Source organism: Salvelinus fontinalis, chromosome 4, assembly GCF_029448725.1.
Source record: "Salvelinus fontinalis isolate EN_2023a chromosome 4, ASM2944872v1, whole genome shotgun sequence".
Lineage (NCBI taxonomy): Eukaryota > Metazoa > Chordata > Actinopteri > Salmoniformes > Salmonidae > Salvelinus > Salvelinus fontinalis.
Genome location: NC_074668.1, coordinates 78840794 through 78864759, shown reverse-complemented (window position 1 = coordinate 78864759; position 23966 = coordinate 78840794). Strand labels below are relative to the sequence as shown.

The 23966-nt window shown below is 43.5% G+C and overlaps 2 protein-coding genes across 7 annotated transcripts in view; both read left to right on the top strand.

The window, feature by feature from the left end:
• Positions 1-1618: 1618 nt before the first annotated feature.
• On the top strand, positions 1619-10786 carry LOC129854473 (AKT-interacting protein). Its single transcript, XM_055921549.1, has 10 exons — positions 1619-1820; positions 2730-2837; positions 4491-4702; positions 5527-5591; positions 5904-6004; positions 7477-7565; positions 8251-8349; positions 9042-9149; positions 9337-9397; positions 9634-10786. The coding sequence occupies exons 2-10, from the start codon at positions 2790-2792 to the stop codon at positions 9739-9741; spliced, it is 891 nt and encodes a 296-aa protein (XP_055777524.1). The 5' UTR covers positions 1619-1820; positions 2730-2789; the 3' UTR covers positions 9742-10786.
• Positions 10787-12292: 1506 nt separating this feature from the next.
• LOC129854470 (chromodomain-helicase-DNA-binding protein 9-like) overlaps positions 12293-23966 on the top strand; it is a 145141-nt gene continuing 133467 nt past the window's right edge. For 3 of the 6 annotated variants that reach the window (XM_055921542.1, XM_055921544.1, XM_055921543.1), the window contains exon 1: positions 13008-13204. The gene's annotated coding sequence lies outside the window, so the exon portion shown is untranslated. The other 3 variants (XM_055921541.1, XM_055921540.1, XM_055921539.1) reach the window with 3 other exon arrangements.

Genomic DNA, 23966 nt, shown 5'->3' with positions numbered 1-23966 from the left:
TAAATAAGAATTTGTTCTTAATGACTTGCCTAGTTAAATAAAAATAATTAAATGACTTGAGACTAGTAGCATATCATCTCTTGCCATTGAATACAGGCGGGTGGTGTCAACAACCCTCATCGAATATTCAAAATACATTCAACAAACTGATGTATCCACCAATCCAAAGAAAGGATAGGTGGGCGTGAGACAGCCCGCCCAGCCCGCCGTGCCACTTTGTGGTCAACGACTTCCAATGTCAGTATATCCATAGTCTTTGGTGCCACTCAGCAATATCGGGCAATCGGGAATTTTACGTAGGAATTGTGGATGACGTCATTATCACGATATACTGTTTTTAATGTCTATGGTCATACCTCAGAAATAAATAATTGTTGGATATCTTTACCTTTGCTTTTCTTTGTGATGATAGCCAAAGGATTTCACTGGGTTGATATCTCTGGTCTGTTACTAGTGCCGTTTCAACTAGTTTTATCTTGTTCTTGATACCATGTCTTGTTTTGAGGTGTTTTGACTGATGTGTCACTTCTATGCTAATATGGCAAAAATACACTAACGAACCAACAACGTATTCAACCATTGTTACCCTCGCAAGGCTTCCGGCCCAGACGGCATCCCTAGTCACCCCTAGTCACGTCCTCAGATCCTGCGCAGACCAGCTGGCTGGAGTGTTTATGGACATATTCAATCTCTCCCTATTCCAGTCTGCTGTCCCCACATGCTTCAAAATGTTGTTGTTTGTACATTCTGTCTCAGGACATCTACAGCACCCAATGTCACAGGAAGTCCAAAAAGATCATCAAGGACAACACCCACCCGAGCCACTGCCTGTTCACCCCGCTATAATCCAGAAGGTAAGGTCAGTACAGGTGCATCAAAGCTGGGACCGAGAGACTGAGAAACTGCTTCTACCTCAAGGCCATCAGACTGTTAAATAGCCATCACTAGCACCTTAGAGGCTGTTGCCCTATATACATAGACTTGAAATCACTGGCTACTTTAATAATTGGAACACAAGTCACTTTGATGTTTACATATTTTGTGCTACTCATCTCATATATATATATACTGTATTCTATTATATTCTACTGTATTTTAGTCTATGCCGTGCCGACATTGCTCATCTTAATATTTATATAATCCTTTCCTTTTCTTTAAATTTGTGTGTATTGTTAAATTGTTAGACATTACTTTTTAGATATTACTGCACTGTTGGAGCTAGAAACAAAATAATTTCGCTACACCAGCAATAACATCTGCTAAACATGTGTATGTGACCGATTTGTATTTGAGAGACAACAAGCGCTTATTGACCACATTTATGTTTTTAATAAGCATTGGAGACGAAATATAGTTAACATGTTGTCAACAATCAAAGCCAACCCCGTCTGTTTTTCCCTATAGTTGCGCATGCTAAACAAACCGACCCATCGATACACGTTCTGCGTTCTACAAATCAGCAACTCGGACATTTCTGAGTTTCCTAGTTCCGACTAGTACGTGAATGCGGCATAACAGCATGACTTAAAGTGATAGAACGTCAGCGAATCATATTTCAGATACTTTATCCACGCTTTGTTAAAAGCCAATAGAAATATCCCTGGTGAATAGGAAACGCCCCTCATGAGCTCTTTGATTGATTTCCGGTGTCTGTGAGATTGCTTAGCTAGCCAGTTACCCAAATAATTGCGGTGCACATTTTTTGTTTGTTTTGACCAGTGGTGATTCTAACAACGTCCTTTAAAACGCACATTTTGAAATTGTTCACATAAATGGGCAATTTTTGAACGGGTACTTGTCGGAATTTTCGTCCAGGGAAGGTAAGCTGGCAACTGGATACTAGCTAGCTAGCTACCGTTGGCTTTCAAGCTAGGTAACGTTAGCTGGTTAGTTTGCAAGGTAGTAGAACTGGGTAGTTTACTAAGTTTGTTGTGAATAACGTTCTTTTCATTCGGTTATCGAGTCGTAAAGTATGCCTATTTCATTATGGATTATATGCAACAATGCTAGATTCCATCGCAAATGAATATGTATGCGTGATTTGTTATTGCTAACCTGGCGTTCAGCTAACAAACTGGACGTATCTTGTTAACAATCTAACTAGTTACTGTAACTATATATAGCTTAACTAACTAGCTATGCGTTCAAAGTCATTTTGCATAATTAGTTGCCTGCGTAGAAACAAGTGAAAAAACACGGATACAATGGCAACATTGCTAGTTGGCATAGTAGTTAGCTAAGCAAAGATCTTAGTTAACTAACTTGTCAACTGCTGTAGCCAACGGCAATAACAATGACCTTTGGTAATATGCGAATAAAATAATGAATCTAGCTAGGCTAACATTCAACCTCCATGTTAAACAACCATTAACACCAGTTCAAGCTTGTGATGTTTGGATTATTTCCCGGTGAGGTTTAAAGTGCTTTGCCTGGCAGAGACGTAACAGTTAGGCCTGTTTGATGTCATGACATGAATGAGGCACGTCTGTCTGAGCAGCAGCATGGTCCGTAGATCAGAGAGTCAGCAGCTGTCATTGAGTTCAGGTTGCCCCATTGTGTGTGTGCTGAACAGAGGGCCTCATCAGTCATTTGGTCTCGTGTGGCTCAGTTGGTAGAGCATGGCGCTTTCCACGCCAGAGTTGTGGGTTCGATTTGTCATGGGAGACCAGTACGAAAATAGCCCTAAATGAATAAAAATGTAACATTTGTTCTGTCAATTCTACCCCCAGTGACGCCAGCGAATGGCACAGGCAACACTTGTTGTGGGACCGACATAGACGGACAAGTTAATGAACCTGAACCCATTCTGGAGCATGTCTACCAATACTGGTCGCAAGGTAAGGGAGCGCTCTTCCTCTTCTGCACCAAAAGCCAACTTCTGTCAAGTTCACCCAACACACACGCGGGAAGAGAGACAAAAAAACAGGATCTTCACAAGTTCCCAAAGAGACACCCACACACTGAAAGTAAGCCTAGTGTGGTCTGTCCCCCTAACGGTTTCCCATAAATACGGCATGGCTTCCTTGGAGCTTTGTGCCTTTTACACCTGTTACCATCTGTCTTTAGTTTGAGAAAAATCTTGGAGGACTGGAATTGTGGTATGGGAATGTTTATCTTGTGGTGTCCTCTAATAACGCATTAGGCCTACTCATGCCTTTTCTCCAACTCCTTGCCAGGGACAATCCTTTGCAATCTCATCCCGAAAGAGGGCTGTTTCAGGGTCGCCTTTTACTACCTGGTGCTCTGTAGTGCTGTGACGATACCAGTATTGCAATATTTCAAAAATGAAGACACAAAGCCGACCGAACTCTTTGGTCATTTAATAACCTGCTGTATGTAAAATATTGTGCTATAGCTTGGAAAATAAATACAATTGACTGGATGACAGTGGTTGTTTCCAACATTATGGCTGTTTTCCTAAAAGTTAAATCTGTTTTGTTTCCTTGCCACTATACTAACGAGTATCGCGATACTGGTATTGTCCCAGCCGTAGTGCTCTGGAGGTTGCCGCTATAGTCAGACGTGACTTGTCACAACACATGCGTTGTGGTTGCAGGAGGTGCCTGTTGCTCCTGGAAAATTCACTTGGATTAGATGTTAAACTGTAGTTTGACCAGAGCAATGGTGAACTTCTCAACTGTGCAGTGCATTTGTTTTGTTTGCTAATTGCTAAGATTCAGTTGGGTGAAAAGCTGTTTGCCATGCATCTGCTGTTTGTTATTGCCATTGTCTGTTGCCTACGTACCTCAATGACTTCGGCGAGAAAGGGAGGTACCAACTTCTAGTTTAGCATACAGGCGTCACATTGGAGAAGTAGCTCTGCCCGTAGTAAAATAGGTGTAAATACTCTCTGCCCTGCCTTGTCAGATGAATGGTTCACTCATTGTTCTGTGCCTCAACATTAATACTTCTACAACGTGGTTTAATGGCACTCGCTGTGTGTGAACCTGAATTCTTTCTGTAGTTGCAGAGATATTCCTTGAGGGTTTGTTGCTTAGGTGTTCCTTTGCTTACAGGAATCCCTCCTGCTGTGAACTAGCCTATCCTCCTCCCCTGTGCTTCCCACTGAGCTAGCATTGGCAGGATATGATGCAGGCTGTATTTAGGGATGCTCTCTGTGGGTGCTCTCTCGCACCTCCCGTGGAACGAGGAGTTTGATGCCAGTCGAGACTATGAAACCTGAAAGGTCGTCACCTCATGCCTATTTATTGCCCAGGGCTCAATATGTGCTCCCACTGCTGTCTGTTGCCTTGTAGTTTGACAACAGAGCTTGCCTCTGTCTATGCAGATAGATGTAACTAACAGACTTGCTTGAAATTGGTAGTCTGCGTTGTCTCTTGTGATTCTGCAACATGGTGAAAAAAGTTTGGCTACGTGGTTTCAATCTTAACATAATCACCTCCTTGTAATAATCAATGCTACCCGTTTTTATTTCCTTGACATATATATTGAGTTGTTAAATGCCATTTGTTCACTCTTCTGCTGAGCAGAGATCTGACGGTGATGAACAGAGTGGAGAGCAGCAGCAACAAAGAGCCAGTCCAGCCCGTCCTAGCTTTGGGAAGAAGCAGCTTCCCTCCATCCCCAAGAATGCAGTCCCCATCACCAAGCCGACCTCTCCTGCCGCCACAGCCCAGTTGGCCAACGGAACACATGCCTCCTACGGTCCATTCTACCTGGAGTACTCGCTGCTGGCTGAGTTGTAAGTACTGGCCCCAGATCAGACTTTATCTGTTAAAATGCGTCATTCCTCCCTCCTTTGCTAAAGGTAATCAATCAAGTTTATTTTATATAGCCCTTCGTACATCAGCTAATATCTCAAAGTGCTGTACAGAAACCCAGCCTAAAACCCCAAACAGCAAGCAATGCAGGTGTAGAAGCACGGTGGCTAGGAAAGACTCCCTAGAAAGGCCAAAACCTAGGAAGAAACCTAGAGAGGAACCAGGCTATGAGGGGTGGCCAGTCCTCTTCTGGCTGTGCCGGGTGGAGATTATAACAGAACTATGCCAAAATGTTCATAAGTGACAAGCATGGTCAAATAATAATCATGAATAATTTTCAGTTGGCTTTTCATAGCCGATCATTAAGAGTTGAAAACAGCAGGTCTGGGACAGGTGGCGGTTCCATAACCGCAGGCAGAACAGTTGAAACTGGAATAGCAGCAAGGCCAGGTGGACTGGGGACAGCAAGGAGTCATCATGCCCGGTAGTCCTGACGTATGGTCCTAGGGCTCAGGTCCTCCGAGAGAGAAGGAGAAAATTAGAGAGAGCCAAGATTGGTTGGTAATTGGTAATCACTGATCTTTGTGACTGGATAAGTGAAGGTATGATTTGTTTTCACCAGTCCAACCATGTCAGATCATTGATTAGCCTACCTGAAGGAAAGGAAGGATGCATCTTTGATATATTTGAACAGAGGCCAATTATGTAGTTAATTTAGAGAAGCTGTTGACGAAAACACACTGTTAATTTCCATATCCATTTTCTTCTGCATTGATTTAATTCCATGTTACCTTGTGACCCACAGCACCCTAGTGATCAAGCAAAAACTGCCTGGAATCTATGTGCAGCCATCCTACAAATCAGCATTGAGTAAGAGCCTAATTTTTTATTTTATTTAACCTTTATTTAACTAGGCAAGTCCGTTAAGAACAAATTCTTATTTACAATGACGGCCAAACTCCGGACGACGCTGGGCCAATTGTGCACCGCCCTATGGGACTCCCAATCACTGCCGGATGTGATGCAGTCAGGATTCGAACCAGAGACTGCAGTGACACCTCTTGCACTGAGATGCAGTGCCTTTGACCTATGTGCCACTTGGGAGCCCAAATCTGTCATCCTGTTTGACTGCATAATCTATACATAACCTTTACAAAATGTATGATTTTCTCTTCTTTCCAGTGTGGTTCGGGGTCATTTTCATCAGACATGGCTTGTACCAGGATGGAGTCTTCAAGTTCACTGTGTATATTCCAGATAACTATCCTGATGGTGAATGTCCTGTGAGTACTTCAGGGGGACCTGCTGTAACACTACAACACAGCTGTTTACACAAAATAAAGCAATTTCTTTGGCACATTTCAAAGGTTATTGTGTTTGGCATTTCCTACTTTGGTGGCAAAGGCTGAGACTGTGATTGGTTTGTGACTGTCATACAGTGCATTCGGGAATTATTCAGACCCCTTGAATTTTTTTCCACGTTGTTGCGTTACAGCCTTTATATATATATATATAGATTTTTTTCCTCAATCTACACACAATACAAAACAGGTTTACATGTTTTTTGTGCAAATTGATTCAAAATAAAACTATCACATTTACATACGTATTCAGACCCTTCACTCAATACTTTGTTGAAGTACCTTTGGCAGCGATTACAGCCTCAGTTCTTCCTGGGTGTGATGCTACAAGCTTCGTACATCTGTATTTGGGGAGTTGCTCCCATTCTCTGCAGATCCTCTCAAGCTTTGTCAGGTTTGATGGTGTGTCACTGCACAAATATTTTCAGGTCTCCAGAGATACTTTGGCTGGGCCACACAAGGACAGAGACTTGTCCCGAAGCCACTCCTGTGTTGTCTTGGCTGTGTGCCTTAGTGTCATTGTCCTGTTGGAAGGTGAACCTTTGTCCCAATCTGAGGTCCTGAGCGCTCTGGAGCAGGCTTTCATCAAGGACATCTACTTTGCTCTGTTCATCTTTCCCTCGATCCTGACTAGTTTCCCAGTCCCTGCCTCTGGAAAAACAGCCCCACAGCATGATGTCTGCCACCACCATGCTTCAATGTAGGGATGGTATTGGCCAAGTGAAGAATGGTGCCTGGTTTCCTCCAGACATGATGCTTGGCATTCAGGCCAAAAAGTTCAATCTTGATTTCAGCAGACCAGAGAAACTAATTGGTGGAGTGCTGCAGATATGGTTGTCCTTCTGGAAGGTTCTCCCATCTCCAGAGGAGCTCTGTCAGCTTGACCATTGGGTTCTTGGTCACCTCCCTGACCAAGGCCCTTCTCCCCGATTTTCTGTTTGGCTGGGTGGCCATCTGCAGGAAGAGTCTTGGAACCACCCACCAAACTTCCATTTTAAGAATGGAGGACACTGTTCTTGGATCTTCAATGCTGCAGACATTTTCTTGGTACCCTTCCCCAGATCTATGCGTCGAAACAATCCTTTCTTGGAGCTCTACGGACAATTCCTTCGAAGTTGTGGAAAGCTCAATTTCGAGTGTCATAGCAAAGGGTCTGAGTACTTATGTAAAGGTATTTCTGTTATTTTTTCTAAACCTGTTTTCACTTTTTCATTGAGGTATTGTGTGTAGTTATTTAATCAAGTTTAGATTAAGGCTGTAACGTAACAAAATGTGAAGGTTAAGGGATTTGAATTCTTTCTGAATGCACTGTATGGCGGTACATTGAAATGTGGTGTTTTAGTACTGTTAGAATATTGCATAAATACCATGTTCTCTCCTGTACCACCATTTAGAGAGTGGTGTTTGATATCCCAGTCTTCCACCCACTAGTGGACCCTGTTTCAGGAGAGCTTGATGTCAGGAGAGCCTTCACCAAGTGGAGGTCAGTACATGGCTTCTATGCCCAGATCATTACATCCAAATGAATGAGGACGATTTGGAAATGGGTGTTTGTCAGGTACATGTGGCTTGATATTTTTCCCGTTTAGTGTAATGTCTGCTCCACCATGTACTAGTCACTACTACACAGCCTTACACATCCCATGATAGGCTAAATGCAGTTACTACTTTTTGCGCTATGATGTTGTGATTGATATGTGTGTTCTGGTGGTAAATAGTGATACAGTGCTGTCACAGAGTTGAACTGTGTGGGGGTGTCTGTAGTGTGCCTTGGTTAGAACTGGCATGCGTTACATCAAGGCCCATTCTTTACTCTGACTTCTGTTCCTCATGGCCTGTTTCTTCAGCTGGACAGTGACACAGCCTTGTAAGGTCTTTTCTTAAACCTCAGTCTCTATCAGCTGGAGGTGGATACCTTTTAATGAGTGGGGAAAGTTGTCCATGACATTCTCAATGGAAACCTGTCTGTCATTATGGTCTATTTGTCACACTTCGGCTGTGCACTACTGGTGTTTGAGCAGTGCTACTGTTGGGTATTTCACTAGTCTGAGATGAACCTATGCACCATGGATTGCCTTTATGATACTTGTGTATTTACTGTGACTGGAGTTGTATTTGGTTTGCCATTATGTTGAGAGAATCATAAATGTCTCCCTGTGGACATGAAGGCGTAATCACAACCACATCTGGCAAGTCCTGATGTATGCACGCACGGTGTTCTACAAGATCAACACTATGGAACCACTCAACCCAGAAGCTGCTGTGCTGTAAGTCTGTACTTGTTCACTTTCTCCTCAAAGCCTTCTCTTCCTCCTGTAGATGGATACTGGGCCACGCCTACGTATGTGACCTGGGTCAGTTTATATAGGTCAACAAGCAAGCTAGTCTTTGTGCTCCTATTGTGTACCCTGAAACTTCAAATTAATAGCCCACACATTTATTTGCTTCAATCACTGAACACAACCGGTGCTTATTAGAGACGGGCTTCTGTTTATTTAAGCCAGGTGTGTATTTCTTTAATGTACACAGCTTTTGCACAAAATGTTGAAGACTACCAAACTTAATTGTGACCTGTATAAACAAATCTATCGCAGATCATACACTCCCGATTTGGCACTTCGGCACCATGGAGAGCTTGAATTTGACGTGTTTATTTTTGATGACGAGCAATGTTTTTAATGCACATGACTGGGATTATCAGAGCTGTGTCCATGGTAACTTCGTAAAACAATTAATTTAGACCCATTGTTTATTTGCTGAAATGTGTGCCGGTGCCCAGCTACTAAAAGGGACAGGCGGCTGTTTGAGACTGTTTAATTGAAATGTTGAGGTTTTGTTAGGAGTAAAAAAAATCTTAATTCCCTGACCTAATGAATTAGACTTTGGCCAGGTGGGGGCAATTATCACTCCACACTGTATTGACTGGCAAATTGTTTGTATAATCATACTGTTTTTTCAGGTACGACAAGGATGTGCAGTTGTTCAAAAGCAAGGTGATAGACAGCGTCAAACTATGCAACAGTCACCTCTTCGACCAGCCCAAGATGGACGATCCTTATGCAATAAGGTTGGTTGTAGGAAATGCTCCTCATTCCTGGAATTCCATTTCTCATTCTCATAGCTCGTGAACAATCTGAACATTCAGTCTTTTTATTTATTTTTTATTGATGCCAATAAGAAACCTGCAGCATATGAAAGATGCAATAAATGGTTGAGAATTTTGTTTCTTTGTGTTTTTGTACTTATTTTTCCAGTTTCTCTTCATGGAACCCAGCGATCCACGACGAGGCGAAGGAACGGATGTTCACACATAAAGTAAGTTTTCTAAACCCCAGCAGTGTGCTTTTCAGACTTATGTAAAAGGACACAAAGCTCTGAGTCTGTCTGCTATGGTCCAAGGAGTCAGGTTCCCTCTGAGCTCACTCTCCCAAAAGAGGCTTGTTTTACCCCAATGAGAGCCAGCAGGGCTGTGATTGGTGAAGCTGTGTGAGCTGCCATTTGTTTCCATGGTGCTAGCTGACCAGTGTGGTAATGCGTGTCTGTTATTCTAGAGACGGCCTGAGGATCACCACAAGGGGCTGCAGGTGTCAGGACTGTCTTGGGTGAAGCCCGGATCCACACAACCCTTTAGCAAAGATGACAACCCTCCCCAGAGCTGAGCTGATCCTGCAGTCTGAGTCAGCAGCCACTAGTGGAAGATGCAGAGCAGAATGCCACGCCACAGACTAGCTTCAGCAGCCGTTCAGTCATATGAATAGGAACTGAACAAGTTGAATGTACTTAATTTTACGTTGCAACACTTGTGCTCAGCTTTAAAAGCATTATAGGCATCTTGTGCTCAAACAGCTATAGAACAAAAATGTGTATATTATGTAAGTAAATCAACAATGACAACTGGTTGACTTAGTAACACAGACTACAATGCAATCAGAGCTTTTTCCCTTTATTTTCTTCTCTGCTCTTTGCACATGCTTGGGTTTGGTCTATGAAGATAATCACTCAAAGCTGTTTGAAAGGTGAGAATAAAAATCATCATTAATTATAAATATACTGTATGGGTGGACTATGGATTCATGACCGCTTGTTAAGGTGGGCTCAGGACAGTTGTTTATTATTGGGACTGAAGATGGACTCTAACCTTGGGTGTTCTTTTTCCCCCCAAACATATTTGACTGAAATCAAATTAGAGCAGCACTACATTTTTGGGGCGAGGGAAATTTTCCTTCTTTTGGATTACGGTTTAGTGTCTTATATTTCTCTTTACTGTGTAAACTATAGGTAAGATGGATAATATATATTGCAGACTGAGCAGCAGGCAAGTGTGGTTTTAATTAATATGCTAAGTTAAATAATCACATGCATCTTTACGTTGCTTTTAATTCTTTTTGAATGTTCTATTTACCCTTATTGAGCTGATTTAAAGGTTGTGTAAATATAAAACATGTCTGCTGTGGGAATGGCAGCCCTCCAGACAACATTGTTTTGCTCAAAGCTGTTGGATATTTGGCACAATTTATATTGCTGTGAAATGATGTAAACGCATGCTGCCGTCTGGACTGTTGAATTTGGCAAAACAATGTGTACTTATACTTCTCATTTTAACTTTCCTATATGGAACCCAAACCTCAGTCAACAGTTTGTGCTGTATAGGCAATGAGTTTCGAAAGCTTTTCTTTGAAAGGAAATAAACACAATGCATATCAATGACTGTGTATATATTTTTATTTTATTTAACCCTTTAGGCAAGTCTGTAAATAAGAATTTGTTCTTAAATATGATGGCCAAACTTGGACGACGCTGGGTCAATTGTACGCTGTCCTATGGTACAACCTGGAATCGAACCAGGGTGTCTAGTGACGCCTCAAGCTCTGAGATGTAATGCCTTAGTCTGCTGCGATGTACATGTATGTTGTGATTTAGGTTTGAGGTAAGCACTGTTTTCATTGGACTAGCTGTGGCGATCTAAGTAGCCTTTATTCAGCACATAAAGGTGTGTGGTCATGTTGGATTTCCTCAAGGAGTGATTTAAGCGGTAGATGGGTTACATAAGTAACCCATCTACCGCTTAAATCACTCCTTGAGTTGCTGGCTCTATAGACCAGGGGTATTCAACTCTTAAAGGCACTGCATGGTCAATCTGATGTATGCATTGGTCATGTAGCATTTATGGTGATATGCCTCTTCAGAAGCCAGGGCATTCATACTTCTTGCGCTTTGTGGAACAGCCCAGAGCTGATGTCAAGGAAACGAGTTGTATTTAATACAGACCCCCCACACACACCTACCGTCAACCGATCATGTCAATGCGGAGCTATATGGAGCACACTTCATTGTTACAAAATTTGAGGCGCGGGGCAATGTGGTACAGAGCTCAACTTGGCCTCTACGTGACTCCAGAGACTCCGCAAATGCGTCACACCATCCATACGGCGCCTTCAACCACATTTTCAGGTCAAGCATACATTTGCTCTTAGTAAATTAGCTGGAGAGGTTGATAACCAGGGGTGAACATACTAACGACGTTAGTGTTGAAAAATGAACTGACACGTTTGCTAAAACAATTTATGCTTCATCTAAAAATGTGGTTGGAGGGTGTGACGCAATTTCGAGGCCACCAGAGGCACGCAGAGGACAAAAAAGTTGTTTAACTTTCCCCGGTAATACTTTCAGAAATGAAGGCATGTGCTTTGATTTAACTTTCAGATTAATAGAAAGGAGTGCATGAAAAATCTGGTTGGATCTCATAGATTGTAGAAAATCTCTTCACTATTTCTGGTCTCATGCTGTCATGCATAGATTTACGGTTCCACGTCAAGACCATAGTGACTTGGTTTAGCAGTACTGTCAAGAGCCATTGGGGGTCACCACACACTAACGACAGGTTGCCATGTTATTTTCGCACTATCTCTCCTGTCAGTCAACATTATTATCCGGGAGACTACAGGTTTGTGTAATCAAAGTAAAACCTCCGCGGATTGGCTTCAACCCTACCGCGGCCATCTTGTGTGTCATGCCTTTATAACCAATATAGTCTAATATTTGTTATTTTATTTTACATATGAGGAGTTATTATGACACAAAATTGAATATGACATTTTGTCCATGTGGAACCGGCTCCAAATGTAATCTGAGATTATAAAAATTGAACGAGTCCTCAACTGTCCAATCAGAGAGTAACTAACTGATATGCAAATTATGTCATCATCAATTCGTCACGTCAGCAGCAGTAGAACCGCTGTGGTCAACTAGTTAACTTCGCTCTTATAATTTTCAGTCAACGGATTTTGCTTCACTTCGGTAAGTAATAAAATCATTTTCTCGTCATAAATAGAAAGTATTGGCTCCACACAGAGCTTTTAACTCTGGGAGTAAACTAATTCTAATGACTGAGAGACAGTGACGCTCAGCTGTGGTCACTAACGTTACGTTAGCAGTGGGAATCCCGGTCTGAAAAGCGCCCAACTAGCTACAATATCAATCAAATGGCTCGCGGAACATTGTAAGTTATACCTTTTCCATAATCGTTTCTCAGAGTTCGAAATATTGCGCTCGTGTTACTAAAGTTATTGACGGCGCTTCGTTATGGTGGTCCTGAACTGACAGCGACCCGCTGTGATGGTACGAGCCTCGAGCCAGCTCTGCATCGTTACCATGAATGTGCATGCAGAGGGTAAAGGGATATACATCGGGAGTCTCAACGAAACTCGGTCGGGTCCATCAACAACTGGTTTAATTGTCTGTGGTCAATCTATTGCATTGTTCCTAATGAATGACTGTCGACCCCCATCCAGCTCTTCCCTCTCCTACTCAGCAGAGGCGTCACGACACCACTGAAGTCGAGAGGAGAGGGGCTTGGAAGGAAAGACAAGTGGGGACACGTGTACGATTCGAGTCTCGAGAAGAACAGATGGTGGGGAAAATCCCTAAGGCTTGGCACCTGTCTTTCAGATTCAGAAAGTTAAGATTCAGCTAATTTCTCTTAACTAGATAGCTAGTTACCTGTTGTGACAGGGAAACACATCGAGTGCCAAGCAGCCTTTTACTAGGAGGTGCAGCAAGGCTATTGTGAAGATTCGATGCTCAGATAGCCACGAGCCATAGCTGCACTCAGAGGATGCTGAGGTTAGTGGCCATGACAGACTGGCTTCTTTTTATCATGGGTTCATTGTTACAGATTCTCGCTGTGCCACATAAACCAGGTGTGGTTAATTGAGGGATTCTAGAACCTATTCTAAAGTAAAATTCAACAATGCAATACGATCTTATTAACCTTTCTTACCTCGTAATAATACCGCTATTCTTGCGATTATTCCTATTTAGCGTCATTACAAACTGATTGATGATCATCATGGACGTCCGTTGCACGTATATGTAGTTTGTGCAAATAATATTTTGATTCCTGAATCCATGGAGTGGGATCGTCGACAGACGACGGGTTTGTGAGTTTGGACAGTTTGATGCTACATTGTTTCTGTCTCTATTTCGTTGTCGTTGTTGTGGCTGCACTTGTTATCTGTATTTTTTTGTTTAGGGTGCTTAGATAAGTCACCGGGACTCTGAAATTGACAACGCCTATTTGTTTGTTGTGTATAGTGGGTTGGCGATATCATGCTACTTTAGGCAAAGAGGCATAGACTCATGATAAACAAAGAAGCAAGCATCTTGCAGAGGTAGCTAGCCCACTGGGCACAGACTTCAATTCAACGGCTATTCAACGTTAGTTCAACGTAGTTTTATTGAAATGATGTGTTAACAACGTTGATTCAATCAATGTGTGACCAGTGGGAGACTAAATGTAAGCAGGAAGCGCAGCACAAACACGAATGCATTTATATTGCACAGACTTTGATGGGACCTGTTGAATGTGCTCTGGAATGGCCCTTGATCAGTTTTCTTGGAGAGTTAAATTAATCTCCATTGTTCAATGATGCTTTTTTAAATAAAGAAAAGTTGATTCAGTTGGGGGTCTTTTGTTATTGGTGGGCCGGTTATTACCCAATACTTTGAGGGTAGAGCCTACAGATAAACCAGCCAAACAAATAGTCTACATTCGATTTGGCTATGAATTATGTTTTAAATTTTAAAGTGGGTTTCACTGTAGCTAAAACTTAACTCCAGATATTAACTAGAGCTAGTTTCACTGCAGATCTGGATTCACCGTCATTTATAAAGACTTTCTAGACTGCATAAAGTCTTCATAAGAACTACATAGAGGCTTCACAAACCTAGCATTTATAAGCAAAGTCATAGCCTACCTACTACATGCAATAAAAAAAACAAAAAAAAAACGCCTGAAACTAGATCCTGAAGATTCTGGTCTTGATGAGAATAAAATAAATGTCTGGAGATGTTCCCTTCTGCACTGTTCAATCAATCTAGTAAATGTGAAGGAAGAGTTAAGATGGAGTGTCACCTTGTTAATGGAAGGGAAGTCGTGTCACAGGGTCTCTCTTCTATTTCCCCTGAAAACCGGAATTTACGGTTGTTGGCATCTCTGCTAAAGCTACACCCAAGGGTAGTGCTGAGCGATTAACCAAAATAACTGATTGACAGACGTTTTTTTCTTCTTCGGTGAGTTTAATGCGCACATTGCACCGTTTCTCTAGAGATAAATTAGATCTAGCCTGAACTGTTCAATGTAGTAGGGAGTTTTTTCCAACAGGCCTATATTCTACATAGTTTAGTGCATAACATGTGGTAATTAACTACAATGACCATAATCTATTGCGCATCTACTAGTCCGGTCTGTGTTTCTTTTACGCCAGCTACTGTAGAGACAGAAGAATGCGCAATCGTGAGGTGATATAGAGAGCAGCTGTTGCTTTGTGCAGTATCTCTACCTGAAAATACATGATCAAAGTGATTGATAGTTGGTATTCAGCAGTCATAAAGTATGTCTTATTTACTTTGAAGAACTACAAAATAGTGATCTTGTCAGACAGCATAGGTTGCAGCTCTATAGAGATGAGATGATGACGTGGAGTAAAATATTAAAGTCATCAAATAAAACAAATGTAATATACCCAATAAGTGTTTTTTTTTTTTTTAAGCAATGTGAATAAATTATGGATCGCCGTTTGTGTTTTTGCATCAAATTACACTATTTTACGCTTCAAATTAGCTTTTAATTTGACACGTCAAATAACAATTCTATTATAGAATGTTGTGTGTGCTGAATTTGCACGTGCAAGCCAATTGCCACCATTACTGTCAAAGCTGTACAATACTGCGTTGGTAATAAGGCATTATTTGTTTGACCGAATGAGAAAATATCTGTGTGAGCATTTGAAATTAGATCAGGATCAAAAATGTTTGCAAATACAGTTGAAGTCGGAAGTTTACATACACTTCGTTTGGAGTCATTAAAACTAGTTTTTCAACCACTCCACAAATTTCTTGTTAACAAACTATAGTTTTGGCAAGTCGGTGAGGACATCTACTTTGTGAATGACACAAGTAATTTTTCCAACAATTGTTTACAGACAGATTATTTCACTTATAATTCACTGTATCACAATTCCAGTGGGTCAGAAGTTTACTTACACTAAGTTGTGCCTTTAAGCAGCTTGGAAAATTCCAGAAAATGATGTCATGGCTTTAGAAGCTTCTGATAGGCTAATTGACATAATTTGAGTCAATTGGAGGTGTACCTGTGGATGTATTTCAAGGCCTACCTTCAAACTCAGTGCCTCTTTGCTTTACATCATGGGAAAATCAAAAGAAATCAGCCAAGACCTCAGAAGAAGATTTGTAGACCTCCACAAGTCTGGTTCATCCTTGGGAGCAATTTCCAAACGCCTGAAGGTACCACGTTCATCTGTACAAACAACAGTATGCAAGTATAAACACCATGGGACCACGCAGCCGCCATACCGCTCAGGAAGGAGACGCGTTCTGTCTCCTAGAGATGAACGTACTTTGGTGCGAAAAGTGCAAATCAATCCCAGAACAACAGCAAAGGAGCTTGTGAAGATGCTGGAGGAAACTGGTACAAAAGTATCTATATCTACATTAAAACGAGTCCTATATCGACATAACTTGAAAGGCCACTCAGCAAGGAAGAAGCCACTGCTCCAAAACCGCCATAAACAAGCCAGACTGCAGTTTGCAACTGCACATGAGGACAAAGATTGTACTTTTTGGAGAAATGTCCTCTGGTCTGATGAAACAAAAATAGAACTGTTTGGCCATAATGACCATCGTTATGTATGGAGGGGAAAGGGAGAGGCTTGCAAGCCGAAGAACACCATCCCAACCGTGAAGCACGGGGGTGGCAGCATCATGTTGTGGGGGTGCTTTGCTGCAGGAGGGACTGGTGCACTTCACAAAATAGATGGCATCATGAGGTAGGAAAATTGTGGATATATTGAAGCAACATCTCAAGACATCAGTCAGGAAGTTAAAGCTTGGTTGCAAATGGGTCTTCCAAATGGACGATGACCCCAAAGATACTCCCAAAGTTGTGGCAAAATGGCTTAAGGACAACAAAGTCAAGGTATTGGGGTTGCCATCACAAAGCCCTGACCTCTACCTTTAGAAAATTTGTGGGCAGAACTGAAAAAGCGTGTGCGAGCAAGGAGGCCTACAAACCTGACTCAGTTACACCAGCTCTGTCAGCAGGAATGGGCCAAAGTTCACCCAACTTATTGTGGGAAGCTTGTGGAAGTCTACCTGAAACGTTTGACCCAAGTTAAACAATTTAAAGGCAATGCTATCAAATACTAATTGAGTGTATGTAAACTTCTGTAGACCCACTGGGAATGTGATGAAAGAAATAAAAGCTGAACTAAATCAATATCTCTACTATTATTCTGACATTTCACATTCTTAAAATGAAGTGGTGATCCTAACTGACCTTAGACAGGGAATTTTTACTAGGATTAAATGTCAGGAATTGTGAAAAACTGTGTTTAAATGTATTTGGCTAAGGCGTATGTAAACTTCCGACTTCAACTGTTTCTTAGATACAGACGTTATTAGAAACTTCTGGGTTAGCTAGCTAGCTTTAGCTTGGTACCTAGCTAGCACCAATCCAACCAGCCTGAAAACATTGACAAGTAGAAACTGCAGTCATTTTCAATATTCTTAACAATGATTAAGGAATCCTTGTTGTTCTCCTATTGAAATAACTAGCTAGCCAGCTACCGAACCCTGTTGCCCAAAACTAAAGTTATATGCAGCCAGCTAGCTTAATCTGTTTACCTTGTACATTGTCAAAAGTTATCCCATTTGCTTGAGCAGGCAGACAGGTCTGATTGACAGCTACATTGGTTCTCTAACCTGTTGTCTCTCTTTATGCCTAAAGCATTTAGCCTACAGTATCCAACCATGCCTTCACCTCCATTGTTACTTGTATTTGTTCAAATCAAAGTTTATTTGTCACGTGTGCAGAATACAACAGGTCTAGACCTTACAGTGAAATGCTTACTTACAGGCTATAACCAATAGTGCGAAAAAAAGGTGTGTGTGTGTGTGTAGGTAAGTAAAGAAATAAAACAACAGTAAAAATACATTTGAAAATAAGAGTAGCAAGGCTATATACAGACACCGGTTAGTCAGGCTTATTGAGGTATTATGTACATGTAGGTATGGTTAAAGTGACTATGCATATATGATGAACAGAGAGTAGCAGTAGCGTAAAAGAGGGGTTGACGGGTGGAGGGACACAATGCAGATAGCCCGGTTAGCCAATGTGCGGGAGCACTGGTTGGTCGGGCCAATTGAGGTAGTATGTAAATGAATGTATAGTTAAAGTGACAATGCATATAAGATAAACAGAGAGTAGCAGCAGCGTAAAAGAGGGGTTTGGGGGGTGGGGCACACAATGCAAATAGTCCGGGTAACCATTTGGTTACCTGTTCAGGAGTCTTATGGCTTGGTGGTAAAAACTGTTGAGAAGCCTTTTTGTCCTAGACTTGGCACTCCGGTACCGCTTGCCATGCGGTAGTAGAGAGACAGTCTATGACTGGGGTGGCTGGGGTCTTTGACAATTTTTAGGGCCTTCCTCTGACACCGCCTGGTGTAGAGGTCCTGTATGGCAGGCAGCTTAACCCCAGTGATGTACTGGGCCGTACGCACTACCCTCGGAAGTGACTTCGGTCGGAGGCCTAGCAATTGCCGTACCAGCCAGTGATGCAACCGGTCAGGATGCTCTCGATGTTGCAGCTGTAGATTCTTTTGAGGATCTCAGGACCCATGCCAAATCTTTTTAGTTTCCTGAGGGGGAATAGGCTTTGTCGTGCCCTCTTCACGACTGTCTTGGTGTGTTTGGACCATTCTAGTTTGTTGTTGATGTGGACACCAAGGAATTTGAAGCTCTCAACCTGCTCCACTACAGCCCCGTCGATGAGAATGGGGACTTGCTCGATGCTTCTTTTCCTGTAGTCCACAATCATCTCCTTAGTCTTGGTTACGTTGAGGGATAGGTTGTTATTCTGGCACCAAATCAAATTTATTTATATAGCCCTTCGTACATCAGCTGATATCTCAAAGTGCTGTATAGAAACCCAGCATAAAACCCCAAACAGCAAGCAATGTAGGTGTAGAAGCACCTGGGAAGGGAAGCACAGCCGCGAGCTGCCCAGTGCCCACCCGGCCAGGTCTCTAACCTCCTCCTTATAGGCTGTCTCGTCATTGTTGGTGATCAGGCCTACCACTGTTGTGTCGTCTGCAAACTTAATGATGGTGTTGGAGTCGTGCCTGGCCATGCAGTTGTGGGTGAACAGGGAGTACAGGAGAGGACTGAGCACGCACCTCTGGGGAGCTCCATTGTTGAGGATCAGCGTGGCAGATGTGTTGCTACCTACCCTCACCACCTGGGGGCGGCACATCAGGAAGTCCAGGATCCAGTTGCAGAGGGAGGTGTTTAGTCCCAGGTTCCTTAGCTTAGTGATGAGCTTTGAGGGTACTATGGTGTTGAACGCTGAGCTGTAGTCAATGAATAGCATTCTCACATAGGTGTTCCTTTTGTCCAGGTGGGAAAGGGCAGTGTGGAGTGCAATAGAGATTGCATCATCTGTGGATCTGTTTGGCGGGATGCAAATTGGAGTGGGTCTAGGGTTTCTGGGATAATGGTGTTGATGTGAGCCATTACCAGCCTTTCAAAGCACTTCATGGCTACGGATGTGAGTGCTACGGGTCTGTAGTCATTTAGGCAGGTTGCCTTTGTGTTCTTGGGCACAGGGACTATGGTGGTCTGCTTGAAGCATGTTGGTATTACAGACTCATTCAGGAACATGTTGAAAATGTCAGTGAAGACACCTGCCAGTTGGTCAGCACATGCCCGGAGCACACGTCCTGGTAATCCGTCTGGCCCCGCAGCCTTGTGTATGTTGACCTGTTTAATGGTCTTACTCACGTCGACTACAGAGAGAGTGATCACACAGTCGTCTGGAACAGCTGATGCTCTCATGCATGCCTCAGTGTTGCTTGCCTCAAAGCGAGCATAGAAGTGATTTAGCTCGTCTGGTAGGCTCGTGTCACTGGGCAGCTCGCGGCTGTGCTTCCCTTCGTAGTCTGTAATAGTTTGCAAGCCCTGCCACATCCGACGAGCGTTCGGAGCCGGTGTAGTATGATTCAATCTTAGGCCTGTATTGACACTTTGCCTGTTTGATGGTTCGTCGCAGGGCATAGCGGGATTTCTTGTAAGGTTCCGGGTTAGAGTCCCGCACCTTGAAAGCCGCAGCTCTACCCTTTAGCTCAGTGCGAATGTTGCCTGTAATCCATGGCTTCTGGTTGGGGTATGTACGTACTGTCACTGTGGGGACGACGTCCTCAATGCACTTATTGATAAAGCCATTGACTGATGTGGTGTACTCCTCAATGCCATCGGAAGAATCCCGGAACATGTTCCAGTCTGTGATAGCAAAACAGTCCTGTAGTTTAGCATCTGCTTCATCTGACCATTTTTTTATAGACCAAGTCACTGGTGCTTCCTGCTTTAATTTTTGCTTTTAAGCAGGAATCAGGAGGATAGAGTTGTAGTCCTATTTACCAAATGGAGGGCGAGGGAGAGCTTTGTACGCGTCTGTGTGTGGAGTACAGGTGATCTAGAATTTTCTTCCCTCTGGTTGCACATTTAACATGTTGATAGAGATTTGGTAGAACTGATTTAAGTTTCCCTGCATTAAAGTCTTCGGCCACTAGGAGCGCCGCCTCTGGGTGAGTGGTTTCCTGTTTGCTTATTTCCTTATACAGCTGACTGAGTGGGGTCTTAGTGCCAGAATCTGTTTGTGGTGGTAAATAAACAGCCACGAAAAGTATAGCTGAAAACTCTCTAGGCAAGTAGTGTGGCCTGCAATTTATCACAATATACTCTACTTCAGGCGAGCAAAATCTATAGACTTCCTTAGATTTCGTGCACCAGCTGTTGTTTACAAATATGCACAGACCGCCCCCCTCGTCTCACGTCTTGTTGTTCTATCCTGCCGGTGCAGCGTATATCTCGCTAGCTGAATATCCATGTCGTCATTCAGCCACGATTCCGTGAAACATAGGATATTACAGTTTTTGATGTTCCGTTCGTAGGATATTCGTGATCGTACCTCGTCTAGTTTATTGTCCAATGATTGCACGTTGGCGAGTAATATTGACGGTAACGGCAGCTTTCCTACTCGCCTTCTGCAGGTCCGGACGAGGCATCCGACTCTTCGTCCTCTGCGTCGCTTCCTTTTGCGAATAATTGGGATGTCTGCCCTGTGGGGTGTTTGGAGAACATCGTGTGAGTCCTGCTTGTTGGTGTTGAAAAAATCTTTGTCTAATCCCAGTGATCGCTGTCCTGATATCCAGGCGCTCTTTTCTGCCGTAAGATACGGTTGCAGAAACATTATGTACAAAATAATTTACAAATATCGTGAAAAGAACCACATAATAGCAGAATTGGTTAGGAGACCGTAAAACGGCGGCCATCTCCTCCTGGTGCCATCTTGTAATCAAAAAAACATAACTGGCATGCAGGTCAGTAGAAATTGTAAGATAAAATGACATTTCAATTCAGAAAGGTTACCGACTCGTGTAGCCTATTACCGGCAACTTCAGGAGAGTAGCGGCAGAATCTGCGAAAGCCAGTAGGAGCGGGAGGAGGATGGTCAGGTTAAGTTTTTCTTCTTCTGATTATCTTCATCTCTGGCTCCCTCGAGTCATTTGTGTCTTATTTAATCAAAAACTGCTCTTAAAGCATCAGACAAGCTCAATGCATATATAGTTGAATTTATTAAAATACATTGGGTGTGTCTATACATGGAAAAATACACGTTTAAAAATTACGACTTTCGGCCGACCAAGCTATTATTTAGTGTGGGACAGCCCTAGTCTCAACCATAGACAGTCTATAACCGGTTGTATTGTACATCATATAGCTTAGGTTCTACAGTTCATCATTGGTTCCAACTAATACAAGACGAAGAATCAGCAGCAGGAAAAACTTTATGCGGCTCAGATAAGCTACCTAACCTACCTCTGATTACTCATTCAGACCGTTGAGCGGCCCGGGTAGGATTCTGGTCTGATGTTACCTCTAATTGAGTGATCAGATTTTCTTGTCTGTTTGGGAGAATTAGGCCTGGCCATTCTGCTCATTGTCAGTTACAACAGAGCCCTGCTAAGTGGCTGAGAGCAATGGGAGTTCTCTTTTCATGCCTAGCCTGCCCTCAGATGTAGGTCTGTGTTGCAAGAGAAGAGAATACTCTCCTACTCCTGGGCTGGCTGCTAGTCACACGAGAACAGAGCTCTAGTATAGCCAAGAGCTGGGCATGGGATATGATCTGGCCCCTGCTATCTGGTGCTCCTGTTAAACACAGTTCTAACTGCTGTAGCTGTCCATGTTGTGCTGGACCTCCATTCCATAACACTTGTCATTTATGAAGATGAGTAAGGCTACATTAATGATTCACAGTAACCAGGTTAGGGTAAAGTCTTGAAGCTTCCTGTATGAATCTTGTGTATTGTCTTGGTTGTGTGCTTGTGTCATATGGCATACTGGGCCTTTGTAACAATGAGTATAAAGTAAGGTTTCATCATAGCCAGGGACAGACCCACTACTAGGGTTGGGCAGTATGCAGATTTTCATATCTTCATATCGTCCTTCTCTCATCCCGAGATGTACGGTTTTACCATGGAGGCTGCTAGCTAAATATGCTAACAAGCGCAAATGGAAAAAAAAATATTGCAAAGACAGGCAGCCCAGTTATAAAGTTATACATCTATATGTAAGAGCTACTGAATTTTTTGTGAGTTTGGACATTTACAAACGAATGTGAACGAGATACATTGTGCAATTGTAACGGCTGTCCTCCTCTTCTTCATCCGAAGAGGAGCAGGGATTGAACCAAGGCGCAGCGAAGTTTGAACACATAATGAATTTAATGACAAGACGAAAAACGAACACGAACTACACTTGAAATGATACAAAATAACAAACGACGTAGACTGACCTAAACATGAGAACTTACATAAACACAAAGAACGCACGAATAGGAAACAGACTACATAAACCGAACAAACCGTATACAGTTCCGTATGGTGCAGACATAACACAAACACGGAAGACAATCACCCACAACGAACACTGTGACAACGCCTACCTAAATATGACTCTTAATTAGAGGAACGCCAAACACCTGCCTCTAATTAAGAGCCATACCAGGCAACCCAAAACCAACACAGAAACAGAAAACATAGAATGCCCACCCAACCTCACGTCCTGACCAACTAACACACATAACAACTAACATAAATAGGTCAGGAACGTGACATTACCCCCCCCATAAGGTGCGAACTCCGGACGCACCAGCACAAAGTCTAGGGGAGGGTCTGGGTGGGCATCTAACCACGGTGGTGGCTCAGGCTCCGGGCGAGGTCCCCACCCCACCATAATCCATCCTAGCTTCCTCCCTCTAAGAATGTCCACCCTCTTTTTACCCCCACAAAATCCTCTTAATAACATCACTAATAAGGACAGCACCGGGACAGAGAGATAAATCAAGACAGAGGGATAGATAAGAATATAGAGGTAGATCAAGATAGAGAGGGAGATCAGGATAGAGGGGCAACTCCGGACTGAAAGGCAGCTCCGGACAGAGAGACAGCTCTGGACTGATGGGCAGTTCTGGGTATCTAGCCGTTTCAGGCTGAAGGGCAGCTCATGGCTGACTGACGAATCACGACGCTCATGGCTGGCTGACGGCTCTCGACGCTCATGGCAGGCTGACGGCTCTCGACGCTCATGGCAGGCTGACGGCTCTCGACGCTCATGGCAGGCTGACGGCTCTCGACGCTCATGGCAGGCTGACGGCTCTCGACGCTCATGGCACGCTGACGGCTCTCGACGCTCATGGCACGCTGACGGCTCTCGACGCTCATGGCACGCTGACGGCTCTCGACGCTCATGGCACTCTGACGGCTCTGGCTGCTCATGGCTCGCTGGCGGCTCTGGCAGATCCTGTCTGGTTGGCGGCTCTGGCAGATCCTGTCTGGTTGGCGGCTCTGGCAGATCCTGTCTGGTTGGCGGCTCTGGCAGATCCTGTCTGGTTGGCGGCTCTGGCAGATCCTGTCTGGCTGACGGCTCTAGCGGCTCCTGTCTGGCTGACGGCTCTAGCGGCTCCTGTCTGGCGGATGGCTCTGTAGGCTCATGGCAGACGGGCGGCTTTGCAGGCTCATGGCAGACGGGCGGCTTTGCAGGCTCCTGGCAGACGGATGGCTCAGACGGCGCTGGGGAGACGGATGGCTCAGATGGCGCTGGGGAGACGGATGGCTCTGGCCGGATACGGTGCACTGTAGACCTGGTGCGTGGTGCCGGAACTGGAGGCACCGGGCTAAGGATAAGCACCTTCCTACTAGTGCGGGGAGCAGGGACAGGGCACACTGTATTCTCAAAGCCCACTCTATA